Genomic DNA, 16,102 nt, shown 5'->3' on the forward strand with positions numbered 1-16,102 from the left:
TATCATTATTTATGTAAATATTGACTGTGTGTTTTTTGTACTCGACTCGACTCGACTCGATTTTCTGTGTCACTTGGAAAAGATATGCGCCCCTCAGTTGTTCAATCGCTCAGTTGCACAATTGCTCAATTTTTCAGTTGTATCGCATCGACGTCTGCGTCACGTGTTTTGCTTTTGCCTTTTTGCTTTTTTGTCATTGTGGAAGTTTCATTTTCGTTTGCTGTGTTTTTTTTATTGTTTTCTTTCATGTTTTATGCAGTTTCGATTTCTGTTTTATGTTTCTGTAGACGAACGACATTTTAACGACTTCTGTTGTTTCCCCTCCAAGGTGGCAACAAATCTTTTGTACAACTCATGTTGACGCAGTCCAGAAGCGGCAGTAAAAATGCATTGCAACTTGGGGTTAAAAACTGCCTTTGTTAAGGTCAAGATGTAAGTCGTATTGAACTTTGAAATACAACTTAGAATATCTGTTATTACTAAATGTATTTAAGCGAAAAAAAAACAGGTACTGCTCTTACTTCTTCAACTATTTGTAGTATTTATTTATTTGGAACAATAGAACATGGTTCTTTTATTTACGCACTCCATATTTTAGCAATTCTATTTTATTAATTCCCCTACATATCATGTAAATTCCAAAAGAATATGTTGTTCCAACAATGCTAACTAGACTAACAAATCTGACTTTGATTAATAGACTAAGATATATATATATATATAATATATAGTAAATTTACCGTACTAACTTTCATTAAAAAAAAAAGCAAATACGGAGTAAATAAATCTTAAAAAATTGTTTACTTTTAAAACCAAAAAACCAAAACTATATTGTCCTCGACAGTCTTTTAAAGACAAAACTGCTAGATACTTCAAGTATGTCATAAAATTATTATTAGATCATTTATTGGCCTTTTAATACCAATCAATTTGCCTCTTGTTAAATGGTCAAATGAGCTGCATTTCAATGTACATTTGTAGATGTCGGTTCAAGACCAAGTGTTATAATTATGGAATCCTTAGCAGCTGTTCTGGGTGTCGCTTAGGTCAATGCAATTTCCATAAATGGAAAATAGTTTTGCTCTGTTTATATCATTTTTCTGATTGCCTCAGCCTTGTGTGGCCAAGTCATGGGATATTCACGCAATGGAGAGAGAGAGAGAGAGGGAGAGAGTCAGAGAGAGAGAGCATTCAATAGTTGGGTGGGTAGCTCAAGCCTAGCTAATAGATCAAATGAATATTTATTTACTCTGAATATACCCTATGGCTATGGACAATAATAATAATAGGCAGCCGTTACACACGAATGCATCTTGATAATAGACAAGTGGATGCCACTTTTGGCCCATTGTCGTTAACGTTAATATTATGGCCAACTGACGTTTGCCAAATATTGCAACTTATATTCATAAAGTGTTGTTTCGACTTTTATTTAAACTCGTTTTATCGATGCCGTAGTTCATTCAACTGGTTTTCAGCACATCGTCGATTGCTTAATCGTGATGTTTTTTTTATATTTATTTACTGCATATCTAAATAGGTTTAATGGAGCATTATATATAATATAATTCTAGCAGTGCCAGTTGGACCAGTCAATTTGGCTGACCAAAAAATACATAATATAACCGACGCAACACGAAATAAATATTGGAGAAATAATATTTGGTGACACGTAGTCAAAATTCCACTACGAGGATGGAAGCAGAGATATAATATTATGCGACTAAAAGGTGCCCTGTTTATTTATAGAAATGAGTTTTAAGGCTTTAATGAAAACTTGTTAAAATTGAGTATATTAAACTAAAATTTGTCAGAAACAATTTCACTGAAATTTCAATATAATATAATATAGTAAATTAAAAGTTCCCATTAACAATTTAATTTAAATTCCGATTTAATTACATTCTTAAATCTTTTTTTTATTTATTATCTGATGTTTAATAGAAATAATTTTAATGCAAATTTGTAAGCGTTGATAATACTAAAGAACATCTTTTAAAATAATTTAATTATAAATCATTTATCTAAAATCTATGAAATCGCTTTTTCTTTTACTATATTTTCTCTAAGCATAATAAGCTTTTTTAATAATGAATTTTATGAGAATTTTTAAATCTTAAATAAATCAAAATTTCAAATTTATGTTTAGAACACTTTTTCTAAAAATCATTTAATTTAAAGTCAGTTTTATGGATATCTGTAATTTGTTGTTTAATCTAAACATATTTTGAAATTAGCAAAACTCAAAAATTAAACGTATGTTAAGAAAAATTCTTTAAAAAGTATTAAATGAAGTTCAGATATTTCAAATTCATAAAGTTCATAAGAAATCACTTATTCAATCATCGTCAATAATGATGCTATATGGGTATCTCGAAGTCGATAACTATTCAATAGAGAGAAATCGCGAACGCAGCCTGTACTATTCTCACACGCTTGTCTCTCCGATTTGCTGTACTATGGAGTACTATGCGATTGGCTTTAGGTTTCGAATGGGGCAAAGTGGGAAAGGCAGCTTGCAATATTCTCACATGGGCCTTATACGAACTGAGTATGAAATGTATTTGATTCTCCAATTGTTTTGCAGCGTCTAGCATATAAAAATATAATTAAATTGGTTGGGCGACTGAATAGTGGGAGGAGGAGAAGGTTTGATTTATAACGACATTTGCCACATGCGTTGAGAGAGAATTTAGCACGTAAGCCTTGCGAATCCGACTTCAGAACTGAACCGAACGTTGAGCGAATCAAATCAGTTTTTTATTTTCGGATAACGATTCTTTTGTCACACAACGCGAAACTAGTCAAGAAAGATGCAAGTGCATCGTTTAAAATTATTGATTGCATCCGCCAGCACTTTTATATTCGGCATTATATTCGGTTGGGTTATATTTCCTAGTATACTTAGGTTTATGATATCAAAGGTGTGTGTTGAGTGATCTTATATTATCTGCAATTTCTAAAGCAATAATATTCACAGCAAGTCACGCTTAAGCCGGGCACTGATATTCGCGATTTGTGGTCTGCAACTCCATTTCCGTTGCATTTCTACATCTATGTTTTCAACGTAACCAATCCTGATGAGGTGGCTCAAGGTGGAAAACCAAGAGTTCAGGAGATTGGACCGTTTGTCTTTGAGTGCGTAAAATTAATTACAAAAATGAAAAGTGACTGAAGTGATTTGAAATTTTATTTATTTGCCAGTGAATGGAAGGATAAATATGATTTGGAAGATGATCCCGTTGAGGATACGGTTAGCTATAACATGCGCAATACATTCATCTTCAATGAGAAGGAATCAAGTCCGCTGACAGGCGAGGAAGTGATCAACTTCCCACATCCATTGATACAGGTAACGAATTCTTGAATTTTCTATTACTTTAATGAAATTCTACAAAAATTTCCTCACAATCATTTCAATTTGAGTGCTTGCTAATTGCGAATTTGAAATTCATTTTGCCATAGAACCCTTCATTTAAATAAAAATTATCAAGCAAACTTTCATTTGTTATGACAGTACAAAAAAGTGCTACTTAAAAGAGACCTCGTAATCTATTGTTAGACTACAAAGCCCTTGTAAATTATGCAAATCACTTAACTGGCGTTCCCAGCAAGTCAAAATTAATCTATCGTCGCAAGGAGAAAAAATACTCAATTTAGCAATTTGCAAAAACGTGAAAAAAAAACGAAAAGAAATAAACCAATCACATGTCGTATACTGAATTCGTCCGTGTTTTTTTTTTGCGCTTCGCTTTAGTCGCATCCATTTGCCTTTTGTGCATCGTAAATGAGTTGCAATTAGCTTGCCATTTATCAAACTATACGTTAAGAAAAAAACTGACTCGTCATTCTAATGACTCGGAGTGCATTTCACTCAACGACTCTTTCCTCTCTGCTAATCACATTTGACAGCCCGTCGGCATAACTGTGCTGCGTGAAAGGGCGCCCATGATGGAGCTGATTGCCAAGGCATTGACGATTGTCTTTCCCAATGGCAAGGCATTCATTACGGCCAAATTTATGGATTTGTTTTTCCGCGGCATCGATGTTGACTGTTCCTCGGATGAATTTGCAGCCAAAGCGCTTTGCACGGTGTTCTACACGGGCGAAGTGAAGCAGGCGAAACAAGTTAATCAAACGCACTTTCTTTTCTCCTTCATGGGTCAGGTAAGTGAATGAATTCAATGAATGAGTTATCAATATATATTACTATTAAAACCACAGGCAAACCACACGGATGCGGGTCGCTTTACAGTTTGTCGAGGTGTCAAGAATAACAAAAAACTCGGCATGGTTGTAAAGTTTGCCGATGAACCCGAAATGGATATTTGGGCGGGTGATGAATGCAATCGTTTCATTGGCACCGATTCAACGGTGTTTGCTCCTGGCCTCAAACGAGAGGCTGGATTGTGGGCCTTCACTCCAGACATTTGTCGCTCCCTGGGCGCTGTTTATCAACGCAAATCTTCGTATCATGGCATGCCTTCTTTGAGGTACACACTCGATTTGGGTGATGTGCGTAAAGATCCAAATTTGCACTGCTTTTGCAATGATCCCGAAGATCTGGATACGTGTCCGCCCAAGGGAACAATGAATCTGGCGCCATGTGTGGGTGGACCCTTGATGGCTTCAATGCCGCATTTCTACAATGGCGCCGAGAAGCTGCTGCAGGATGTGGATGGTTTGCATCCAAATGAAAAGGATCATGCGGTCTACATAGACTTTGAATTGGTCAGAGTAAAAGGTTTAAACTTATTTAAGTTTAATATTAATTCTGGTTATTTTTTATTACAGATGTCTGGCACTCCTTTTCAGGCTGCCAAACGTCTCCAGTTCAACTTGGACGTGGAGCCTGTGGAGGGCATTGAATCGTTGAAACATTTGCGTAAACTGATTATGCCGCTGTTCTGGGTGGAAGAAGGCGTTCAACTGAACAAAACCTACACGAATATGGTTAAATATACGCTGTTTCTGTTAGTATCTATAAAACTTTTAACTCAACAGTTATTTTACCACCTCTTCTCTTCCATTCAAGTGGCCTAAAATTCAACTCTGGTCTACGCTGGACACTTATAACGCTCTCTCTCGTTGGTTTAATGTCGACAGCATATTTGTACTATCAGAAATCGGATAGTCTGGACATTACCATGCCACCCAAGATCATCAAGGAGCCGAACAAGGTGGCCAATGTGGCGGCAAATCCAAAGCCAGAAGCTACTCGAAATGCTGCCATACCGGGTCTTAATCTATCGAATCCCAAAGTGGAACCCCGAGAGCGTTACTAGTCGGTATCATATCGAAAAAGTTGTCGCTGTTGTTGTTGATGTTGTTGTTATTGTAGTTCAAAGCACTTGTAGTTTGAGCACGCGCCAATAAAATGGCCAGAAAATATACGTGGCAAAACTTATCAGCTGTTTAGTGGAGCCGTCAAACTGGTTTAGGCCTAGATCGCTGCACTTGACAAGCGTCTCCAATGATTGCCGACGAACAACAAACGATCAAAACGATCGAGAGATGAATGACAAGATCTCTGCGTTCTCATGACACCAATAATAAAATGTGCAACGATCGATTGTGCGACGATCGAAGATCGTTCACAGTAACTGTACTTATCAGAGCGTTGATCAACCATGAAATGGATTAAGTTATAAACGCATTTAATATTATTAACAACATTTATTTGTCAAATCATGTCTATGATATCGTCTCGAAACCATCTCCAGTCCATAACAATTCATCGGCTTCACCCACTTCGACAGTTGGACACTCTCCCGTCTGCTTATCACACAGCCAATCGTTATCATCCAACTGCTCAACGTTATCATCATCGTCATCAATGAGGAAAATCTCACGTTCCCCGTTGCGTAAAACATCCAAATACTTCAGCTGCGGCATTTGTGATATAATTTTATCGGGCCAATCGCCGGGATTATCACGTGAAATGCTCAAACGTTCCACCAGTTTGGCTGGCCAGGGATTCGGCAACACCGGCAACTTCTCCACCCCTGACAAATCCAGTTCCAGCAAATTTTGTGCACTGCGTAGAAAGTCGAAGTTGCGCAGCTTCGAATTACTCAACTGCAATTGCTCCAGCTGCTGAGCTTGATCGAGTTTGAGACTCTTTAAATTGCAATTGTTTGCCTGCAACTGACGCACTTTACCCTTGAGGTGCAAAGTGTGGAGCTGGGGATTGTCAGAGAGGCAGAGACGTTGCACAGTTGCGAATGCATCGCCTGCAACTTGCTGCAGTTGATTGCCACGTGCCGAGAAGTCCTCCAACTCCTCTTGTTTGCCACACAAGCCCGCCGGCAACTTTGTCAATTGATTGTAGTCGACGTTGAGATGTTGCAAGTGTTGCAACTGCACAAATGCATCCGTTGGCAGCACTTTCAAGTGATTACCTTGCAGCAACAATTTCCTCAATTTCCGCAGGTGAGAGAATAATTTCGTTGGCAATTCCTGCAACTCATTATCGGCCAACTCCAATTCCTCGAGCTGCGTCGCCAGTGCAAATGTGTCGCCATCGAGTTTGCTTATCAAATTGCCACCCAGTTGTAATTTCTTGAGTTTGCCAGCTGAACGAAAACATTCCCGCGTTACATGCTGTACCTCGCAGCCATAAACATCGAGAGTTTCCAATTGCTTGAGAGTTTGGAATACATTCAACGGCAAATGAGTCAACTGGGAATTATGTAACACCAGCGACGTATAATTGCCCAGTGTTTTGCCGATTTCATTTGAAAAATATGCCACTTGCGAGTCGAGTGGATAGTTCAATTCGGTGCACAGATTTTCATTACATTCGAGGCGAGACACTGACACTTGTTTGGGTGCTGCGTTTTTCACCGTCGACTCACAGCTGTTGAGCCCCATCATAAGCCACATCCATAGCAGATACAAATACAAATAACAGCACATCGCTGATGACATCTCAACCGTTGACTAAAGCTTCCGCAACTGAAATGTGTCACCGGTTAGATCAGCCTTTTTATCGGCAGCCATCAAAAGCGAATCTCGATCTAACAAGAACTGGTCTGAGCAAAGGAACAATCGAAAGCTGATCATAAGCACTTTATAAACAAACATGTTACGCTTAACGTGGCAAAAGTGCTGCTCTCGAGATTCGTTTTGATAAGTCTCACAGCGTAATCTGGCTGATATAATAGGAATTTAGTTCAATTCAATTATGAACATTTTGATTTAATGTTCGTTTAATTGTAGTGTGTCCAAGTTTCGTTTTAATTCAGTTAACTTTTGTTGTGTCTTATGTCACAAAACAAAAAGCGAAACTAATAAAAATACGAATATTTCGCCAAGTTTGAGGTTGTGTATAATAATAATAATTTTCGGACACAGGCAACAGCGATAAGCACGTTCTGAATACAGTTCCCAAAGCATGCATACAATATAATATTATGGAGCAAGTTAGGCAACTGGTTGGTGTATATGTATGTATACTATATAGTATAGTATGTATATCAGCTGTTAGATATGAGTATCATATACAGTTGGAGGACACATTGAACTCGCACTACTTTGGCTGGCTTTGTTATGTGGGCCAAGTTCACTGGTCAGCGTTGCCATCGCGGCTGATAAGACTCTTTATTTTCTTGCAAAGATATGTAGCAACTGCCTGAATGTAATTGACATTTAAACGGGCTTGTCAACTTCAGTGTGAAGCTAAAAGAGGAGGATTAAATATATAGACGATCTCAGAGTTCAGTTTCCTGTAATGTTTGCATATGTTGTTATATCTATTCTTTAAATAGCAATGTGCAATATTGATAATACAAATATTTGAAATTGAAATAGCACAGAAATATTTTTAGAATCTCCATCGATAGCACAAACAATTAGAGTATTTCTCGAAAGTAAGCGACTGTCATTTATTTACGCAATAATTGCTTATGGAAACGTCTGCGTATTAATTATAGTTATTCCATTTCGATATTGCCAGTTCTCCATTCCAAATTAGATTTTGCCACATGATGATAAAACTTAGCAGCGAAGCCCAATAAAATATTTAATGTCTCCACACATATGAAGGCGCCATAAAACGTCACAAACATTTATTGGGCATGACGAGAAGACCGACCGACTGACTGATTGTTTGTCATACGACTATATAATCTATATAAATAAACAAATAAAACGCAGACAGAAACACAAAGGAAATATTTGTTGTATATAGCATTTGTTTGCACAGCAAAACTATTGAGGAAAATTTGATTTAAATTAAACGCAACAAACAATTTTTCAGCGCGACGACCGAGCACAAAGTCCCGACTCGGTTATAATAAATACAATAGATATAGAGGGAAGGGGGAGACAGAGAGAGAGAGATAGGGGTAAGAAGGGAGCACTGTGCTGGTATGCAAAGTAATTGGCGGCAAATTGAATTGAAAGAACGTCGACGACGACGACGAAAATTTATCGCTAAACGAAGTCATGCCGTTTCAATTGACTGACAACAAAAGGGCAAAACAGCAGCAATCGCATCAGTCTATATCTGTATCTATATCTTATCTACATACATACATATATAGTACTATAAGCGAAAGTAGATATATGCTTTCAAATCTACAAAGCATAAGCAATTCAAGAATGTGACCAATAATTGCCAATAAATAGATCGATCGATAATTATGCGTCTCAAAACAAACACTTGTTTTTTTTATTTTTAGTTTAAATGCAAATTGGATTATTTGGTATTTGTTTATTTGTTCGTTGAGCGCTTATCGGAAACTGTTTTGGCAAAAGTTAATTGGCTGCCAGCAGACACAAATGTATAATATATTTGTTTGCTTTTTACTTTGCATTTGTTTAGTTTTGTTAAACTTTTGTTAAGCACTGTAAAGGCCCAATATTTAAAAAAGCAGGTCGAACGTGTTTTCTTAAAGCCATTATAATTCTAATTTATTTGTTTACTTCTTGCATAGAAATTTCTACAATTAATTAAAGCCTTAATGTCAACACACAACACATTTCAATTCGATGGAAAATTTCTCATCATTTATCGCACCTGTAGCCTAATGCAATGTCAACAATTTATGGCCGATGTAAGGGAAGGAAAAAGACGCTTTCAATTTGGCCAACTGTCGCTCATAACTTGTTGAACAAATGCCAAACTACTGCACACACACACACACACATGCAAAAGCTGTATTCTAAATAAATAATATAGAAACGTTCACATTCGTTAACAATATTTACATATGCAAACAAGGCGTGAAATTGTTTAAAATGGCTGACCCAAGTCGATTTGCAAATGCTCTAAGTTACTTTTATGATTGTTTACAAGAAGACGTGGACTAAATATATAAATAATTAAACACATGTTTCTCATATGTATTATTATATTTGTTTTTCATGTACAAATTTGGTAAATAATTTTATATTCTAACCAAATAAGTGTATTTTACCAACGTCATTTTCTACTTAATTAGCTTATTTGCTTATTTTATTTTGGTGCATATGCTTAGTTAGTGTTTAATTTAATTGGCCATTTATTTAAAAAGAATTCAAAATATATAATAAAAGGCAAACAAACTTAAAATGTGGGCGGCTTGTCAAGGTTGTACTACAAGATGGAAAGCTTATTAGATATTTCACAGATATGATTCAATGATTTTCTGTAAATAGTTCCATCTGGCTGAGGTTGACAGTGACACATTCTTCATTTGACATACTCTTTCACCTAGGCAAAAATATTTGATGTCCAGCTGTCTGATGTCTGTTATCAGCTGAATATGATTTGTTTCTCTCGCAAAGCGCAAGGTAAACACAGGAGAGTGTAAACAACAGCTAAAACTATACTAGAACTGTGACTCTGACTCTGATAAGCTGACAACGACATCGTTAGAACCATTTTGAGTTTACTGTATTACTCGCGACTCGAACAACACAACAACAGCGACACAGTTCTCATTTACATATGAAAAGCTGACTAAGCGCTTGTGGAAAATGGTAGGTATGAAAATGAAATTATTAACAGAAAGTCACAAGCTGTATTTCATTGGAATTATATAAATAGTGGATGCGTTAAAAGTATTTCCAAGCACTGCGGATGTGCGGCTTCAATTAGCTAGCAACAACAATAACAACGAAGTACAACAAAATTATTATACATATGTCAAAATGATGACAATAAAAAATAAAATAAAGTAGACTATACACATATTCAAAGTGTATCTATATATGTAATCAGAATAATAAAGCTTTTCCTATATACATATATATTTCCACATATTTTATGCCCTGCCATAAAACTGGCATATGAAATGTGTCATAAACTTTGCGTCGTTAAAATATTTGAGATAAAGTAAATCATTTCAGCAATATGCATTAGATGAAATAAAATAATAAAAAAACACAATGCGAAAGGTGTAACTCAGGAAATGGCTAATTTAACAGCTGCCAACTTAATTGAAACATAAACACTCGATCGAAATATATCTAATTAGTTTATAAACAAAAGAAAGCTATGCAAATTGTTTACGATTTAAAGAGTAAGCATAATTTATGGCCATTTCCTAGAGATTCAATAACAAAAAATGCTTTTCTTCTTAGAAAGAGTATTTCAATTATTTGTAAGCGCCAAGTTCTATATATTTTTGTAGCAATTTGTTTTTCATTACTTTTCATTCGTTGATTTTTTTTGTTGTTTTTTTTTTTGCAAGATCAAAACACCATGAATAGAACAAATGATTATATAGAGCTGATGAGCATGTGGACAACAACAATAGCAAAAGCACAAATTTTATATTTTGCTCGCATGCGAATCGATGGCGATGATCGCATTTTCAGTTGCCAGTGAAACGCGTAACCCGAAACACGCATACGCCATGTTAGCCCGCGGCTTTACAGTTGCCCAGTTGCTCATCTGGACGCTGTTCGTTGTATCAAATGTCGAGGGTCGCACCGAAGAGGATGCGGATTGGGAGACGACCTCAGAAATCTATTTGGAGACAACAACAGAACAACAGCAAGAGGACAGCAAAAGATCCGTGTTGGTAAACATTGAAAGTCTACACGATAATTGTAAAATTGATCGACTAAATATTGGTGGAATATGTCGCTGTCGACACTTTAAATACGATCTCCCCGGAGAGACGGCATTCTTTGAGTTGCAGCAACAGAGTGGCAAGAACTATGAATCGGATGAAAAGGAACATATCGAATCGTTGATTATGGAGAACTCGACATTTGTGAACTTTCCACTACATTTATTCTACGAATTGCCAAAACTGAGTGAACTGGACATGCGTCAATGTGGCGTGCGTCACGTTACCTGGGAATGTTTTGTTTCGGCGAATAAATTGCGAATTCTGCTGCTCTCTGACAATGAGATTGTTGAGTTGGGCGACAGCGTTTTCAACTATGCCACAGAGCTGGAATATTTGTTTCTCAACAACAATCAACTGGAAGTTTTCCATCCGGATGCCTTCAAGGGATTGCGACAATTGCGTCACCTCGATCTGAGTGCAAATCGATTGGATTCGCTGCCCGATTTACTTTTCGAGGAGCTAGTTTCACTGCAGGAATTGCATCTGGCGGAGAATCAATTGCGATATATCAGCGATGATCTATTGGAGCATAATACTCGACTTCGTACAATCATTTTGCATACGAATCATTTGCGTAGTTTGGAAGAATTTGCCTTCAGTTCAGCTACGAATTTGCTGCACTTGGATGTGTCCAATAATCAAGAGTTGAAGGTGCTGCTGTTGAGCATTAATACTGGCTATTTGATGGCTAGGAATTGTTCTTTGAATCGCGTGAATATATTTGGTGCTGTGACCAATGTGGATCTGGAAAACAATCAGCTGCAGGAATTGTATTTCAGCATTTCGGAGGCACTGCAGCATTTGGTGTTGCGCAACAATTCGTTGCAGCAGCTTGCCGCATTGTCGCATGTGCCACGTTTGCGTCATTTGAATGTCGCCGATAATCCGCAGTTGGGAGTTCTGCCAGCTGATTGGCAAACGCCGCAATTGGAGCGTTTGGATTTGAGTAATACGGGTTTGCTGGAGGTGCCACTGGCCGCATTGCGTGGCATGCCACAGTTGCGTAATCTCAATGTGTCGGCGAATAAGATTAGTGATATCGATCCACAGGTTTGTCTATCGATAAACGTTATTTCGATAAACTAACATTGACATTCTCTTCACAGCACTTTGAGCAACTCAATCTTCTCACACACTTTTATATACATGCCAATTACTGGAATTGTTTCAATCTCCGATTGGTCATGGATCTGCTCATTAAGCCACGTGGCATTTCCTACACCGTCGATACCTACGATCCCGAATATCCCGGTGAATACTTTGACGGTATTGCCTGCATGTATCGTCTGTCCGAATCGGAGCAACCGACTCCTCAACTAGAGCCAGAGTTCACGTCCACACAGCGTAGCGCGGAGCTTGTTGAGGAAAGCGAAGTGGAGAAACTGAGACGGGAATTTAAGGCGGTGGTGCAGCATTTTGAGGAACGCATCGATATGGTTAACCTGCAACTTCAGACTTTGAATGACAAAATGCAATCCCTGGAGCGTTTAAATAGCTCAATGTGGAACCAGATCTCGATTACGGTTTGAGTTGTCAACTAATTAAATAATTACTCTGTATTTTTTCTTTTATTTTCTGTGTTCAAAAGTAAGTTAACAACATCCGGCCTATTTATAAATATTCATTTAAAGTTGTATCAATCAATAAAGAAAATATATCAAAGATCACTTTTGACATTTTGCTTTAAGTTGGCAACGCTGAAAATTCACAAAAGTTGGCAGCACTTGTGCACAGTTTGTTTGCCATAATTAGCTTTGAACACGTTTAGTCACATTCTGACGCAAGTGTTTAAACAAAAAAACGAGAGAATTTGCTGCAGTAAATAATAATCGACTACAAATACCTTAAACAAGTAAAAGTCAATGACAAAATTAAATGTTCGAAACGAGAAGATTTTTAGTAAAATTAGAATTCCCTGACTGAAGTGCTAATCTTTCAGAAACCAGAATTCATTTATTTAAAAAAAAAACATAATTTACGTATAAATATGTTAGAATAAAGTGACAAAAAATCGAATGTATTTTTTTAGAATTATATTTTTTTTACATTTAGAACCATTTTCTTTTTTTTAAATGTTTCTTATTTATACTTAGTTAGAAATTAGAATTACCTTAAACTCAAATTTCAAGTACATAAATATGCCTACTTTTGAAAGATTCCTCTAGGGTATTCAAATCAAGCTTAAACGCCAACTAACAAACACTTCTCACATGCTAACAAATATTTACAGCAGAAATATTGATTTACGAGGTAAGTAAAAAGGCCGAAAAAGAGGTTCATTCAACTTTGAGGAAACAATGAAAACACAAAAAAAAAAAACAAAAGTGAAGACAAACCAACGCAGACAAGAAGAACAACAAAGCTTAAAAGGGGCCTCGAAATGAACTTAAGTGCAGTACACGAATAATTACGTAATTGTTGAGAAATGCTCAACCAACAAAATGATATTTTTTGAAATAGCTTAAAATACTGCAGAGTAAAGTATTTTTAAAAACATGTAAAACATTGTTATATAATGGCAACGTATTGAAAAAATGTCTTCGATATTCGAAAAACAGTTCAGAATTCTATTTTTTTTAAACCTTCTCTGCATGTAAATAAACAAGTTCATTTTAGTAATTTAGCAAAGTATTCGTTGATCTTCAAGTGTTCTCGTGCTTTCAATTGTAATTTATGGCCTACTAATTGTTCAGATAAACAAAAACAATACAAACAGAATTCAGAATCAGAATCACACAAAAAAAAAGCGAAAACAACCTAAAATATTATTATTATTGAGGGTCATTCTTGCCGAGCACTTTGGTGGGTATCGATAAATCTGATCTGAATGTCAGTTCGTTTCGGTTCGTGTGCTTTTATATAAACATGTGACTGAAATAAACGATCTAAAACCCATATACACGCAAGGTTCAAATATGTGTATCTACATACATATGTATATATGTAGTAGTATGTGGCTTTCTATTTAACGGTAATTGGCGCAAACAGCTCGTGCCCAATGCGCAAACGTTAAATGTAAACATTTCGTATTATCATAAAGTATTTAAAAATCAGACGAACAACAAAAAAAAACAGAAACACAAGCTGAAACTCTGGCGAACTAAACGTAACACAGAAGTCTGGATAAATAATAGGTAATATACGATATTTGTGCAAGCAAAAGCTGATAAAGAAAAATGAGATAAGCTAAGAATTATTATCTGGGGAGTGGTCTCTCTTCTTTTATATCAAATATTGAGATTTATTTTCGTTTAAAATTCTGCATTTTAATGAGTATAAATTAAAAAAAAAACTCAATTATATATTGCTGCCATCGATTAAATTCAGGTTGCTAAATGGTTTATAAACTAAAGTTACATTAAAAAATTAAATAAAAGGAACACGCGCTTCTCATATCAACACAATGAAAGTAAGGCAGAAAATAAAATAAAAGGTTGTTGTGTAGAAATAAAGTTGAAACAAACCTGAGATTAATCACAAACTGGAATTCTTGATTATGCAGTATTTGTTTGAATTTCTTGTATTGTTGATATAACAATTACTTTATCATATATATGTATGAATGTAGATTTGTATTTGCGTGTATAGTATAATAAAACTTAATTAAATTGTGAAGCACAGACACACACATGCGTGTATAACAAAATAAAATACACTTGACGAACTTTTGTAAACACTTTAAGATTACACTGAAATAAGAGCACAATTTTGTTGTTTAACTATTTGCTGAGAGCGTAATATAAAGATTAAAATTAAATTATTGTGTTTTCTTTCTTTTCGTTTCGTTTCGGTTTGTTTCATTTTTTCTTTGTTTTTTGCTTGCTTTGTGATTGTTGTTGTTGTTGCCGTTGTTTGCAACACTTGAAGTGTTGACGTCTGATTAGATTAATTTATAACAAACAAGAGCATTTTACTAATGTCACTAGCTATTGCTTGTTACTTGTTGTTGTGGTGGTTATTACTGCAGTTGCTGTTAACAATTATCAGACATTTTGTTCGACAACCGAATAAATCACACACGCACCAACAATAACAACAACTACAACAAAGCCAGGAACAACAATCGATTTTAATGCAGACGCGCGCACTTCCACTTTGGACTTTCCAATTGGAACACGCATCAGAAACTGATCAGCAACAACAACACAATACTAAAGAGAGCGTCAGCGAGCGAGCGAGAGTGCAAACGCGAACGCGTGAGCGCGAGTGGGAGAGGGAGGTTGCGCCTGTGATGCCTGCATGACAGGCACAATTAATTTCGTATTGCAATTGTATTACAACAGAGACTGGCTGCTATGGGAAATTTCCATTAGTCGTTTTGTTGCTGCTATTGTTGTTGCTGAGTATGCGTATAACAGCTGATCACAGCACGCAGCAATGCAGCTGATGCCGCTTATTGATTTTTTCATTTTCATTTATTTATTTTATTTCTTTTGTTGAATAATTCGCTAATCGTTTTGCGCATTACAAGTGATTGTTGCCTTTACTTGGCAATCATTTCTTAGCGCAGTCAACGGGCAACGTTAAAATCGCGCTGTCGACGTTGACGTCGGCGTCGGCGCAGTAATAATGCACGAACACACAATTAAAAGGCTTTATCACAGAATATTTACACAAAAAGCCAATTGGATTTTCACTTTGTAACAGCATTGACAAAAATTGTTGGGTTTGATGCGCGTTTTCTTTTTTTTTCTATTTTATTCCTTTTTTCTTTCTATTTGCAAAAAAGGCGCAACAGGTAAACACACACAAATACACGCACACTCACACCAATACACTAACAGGCAGCGTTGGCGCGCGCGCTTTGCCTGCAGCTTTGATGTGATTGAAAATTTACGCACAATTGTTGCTCTTGTAGTACATTTAACTTGTTGCTGCGAATTGTAACGAGCAGAAACAGTAAAATGACTGAGCGGACGACCGATAAAAACGTAACGTTGGTGACAAAATAAAAACGGCACAGAAGCTAACAACTTAACACGACAAAAAATTTATTGGTACTAAATTGTTTTTGTGCGCAGTATGACCAGATGTGG

At 36.3% G+C, this 16,102-nt stretch overlaps 3 protein-coding genes across 6 annotated transcripts in view; 2 read left to right on the plus strand and 1 right to left on the minus strand.

Moving 5' to 3' along the window:
• LOC132784269 (5'-AMP-activated protein kinase subunit gamma-1) overlaps positions 1–16,102 on the minus strand; it is a 71,481-nt gene that overhangs the window by 44,269 nt on the left and 11,110 nt on the right. Inside the window, exons 1-2 of one of the 4 annotated variants that reach the window (XM_060789771.1) lie at positions 15,908–16,054; positions 14,531–14,755 (exon numbers count right to left, since the gene is read on the minus strand). The exons of 1 other annotated variant lie outside the window; for it this stretch is intronic. The gene's annotated coding sequence lies outside the window, so the exon portion shown is untranslated. Of the gene's footprint in view, positions 1–14,530; positions 14,756–15,679; positions 16,068–16,102 lie in introns of those variants that run through there. 2 more of the 4 variants (XM_060789770.1, XM_060789772.1) reach the window with 2 other exon arrangements.
• LOC132785521 (sensory neuron membrane protein 1) lies at positions 2,704–5,407 on the plus strand. Its single transcript, XM_060791658.1, has 7 exons — positions 2,704–2,924; positions 2,981–3,138; positions 3,205–3,352; positions 3,913–4,167; positions 4,225–4,731; positions 4,795–4,973; positions 5,036–5,407. Exons 1-7 carry the CDS (start codon positions 2,814–2,816, stop codon positions 5,283–5,285), a joined length of 1,608 nt encoding a protein of 535 aa, XP_060647641.1. The 5' UTR covers positions 2,704–2,813; the 3' UTR covers positions 5,286–5,407.
• LOC132785522 (platelet glycoprotein V) lies at positions 10,796–12,730 on the plus strand. The gene is made up of 2 exons (XM_060791659.1): positions 10,796–12,116; positions 12,173–12,730. Exons 1-2 carry the CDS (start codon positions 10,845–10,847, stop codon positions 12,593–12,595), a joined length of 1,695 nt encoding a protein of 564 aa, XP_060647642.1. The 5' UTR covers positions 10,796–10,844; the 3' UTR covers positions 12,596–12,730.

The sequence above is a fragment of the Drosophila nasuta genome, chromosome 2R (assembly GCF_023558535.2).
Source record: "Drosophila nasuta strain 15112-1781.00 chromosome 2R, ASM2355853v1, whole genome shotgun sequence".
In the NCBI taxonomy this organism is placed as follows: Eukaryota; Metazoa; Arthropoda; class Insecta; order Diptera; family Drosophilidae; genus Drosophila; species Drosophila nasuta.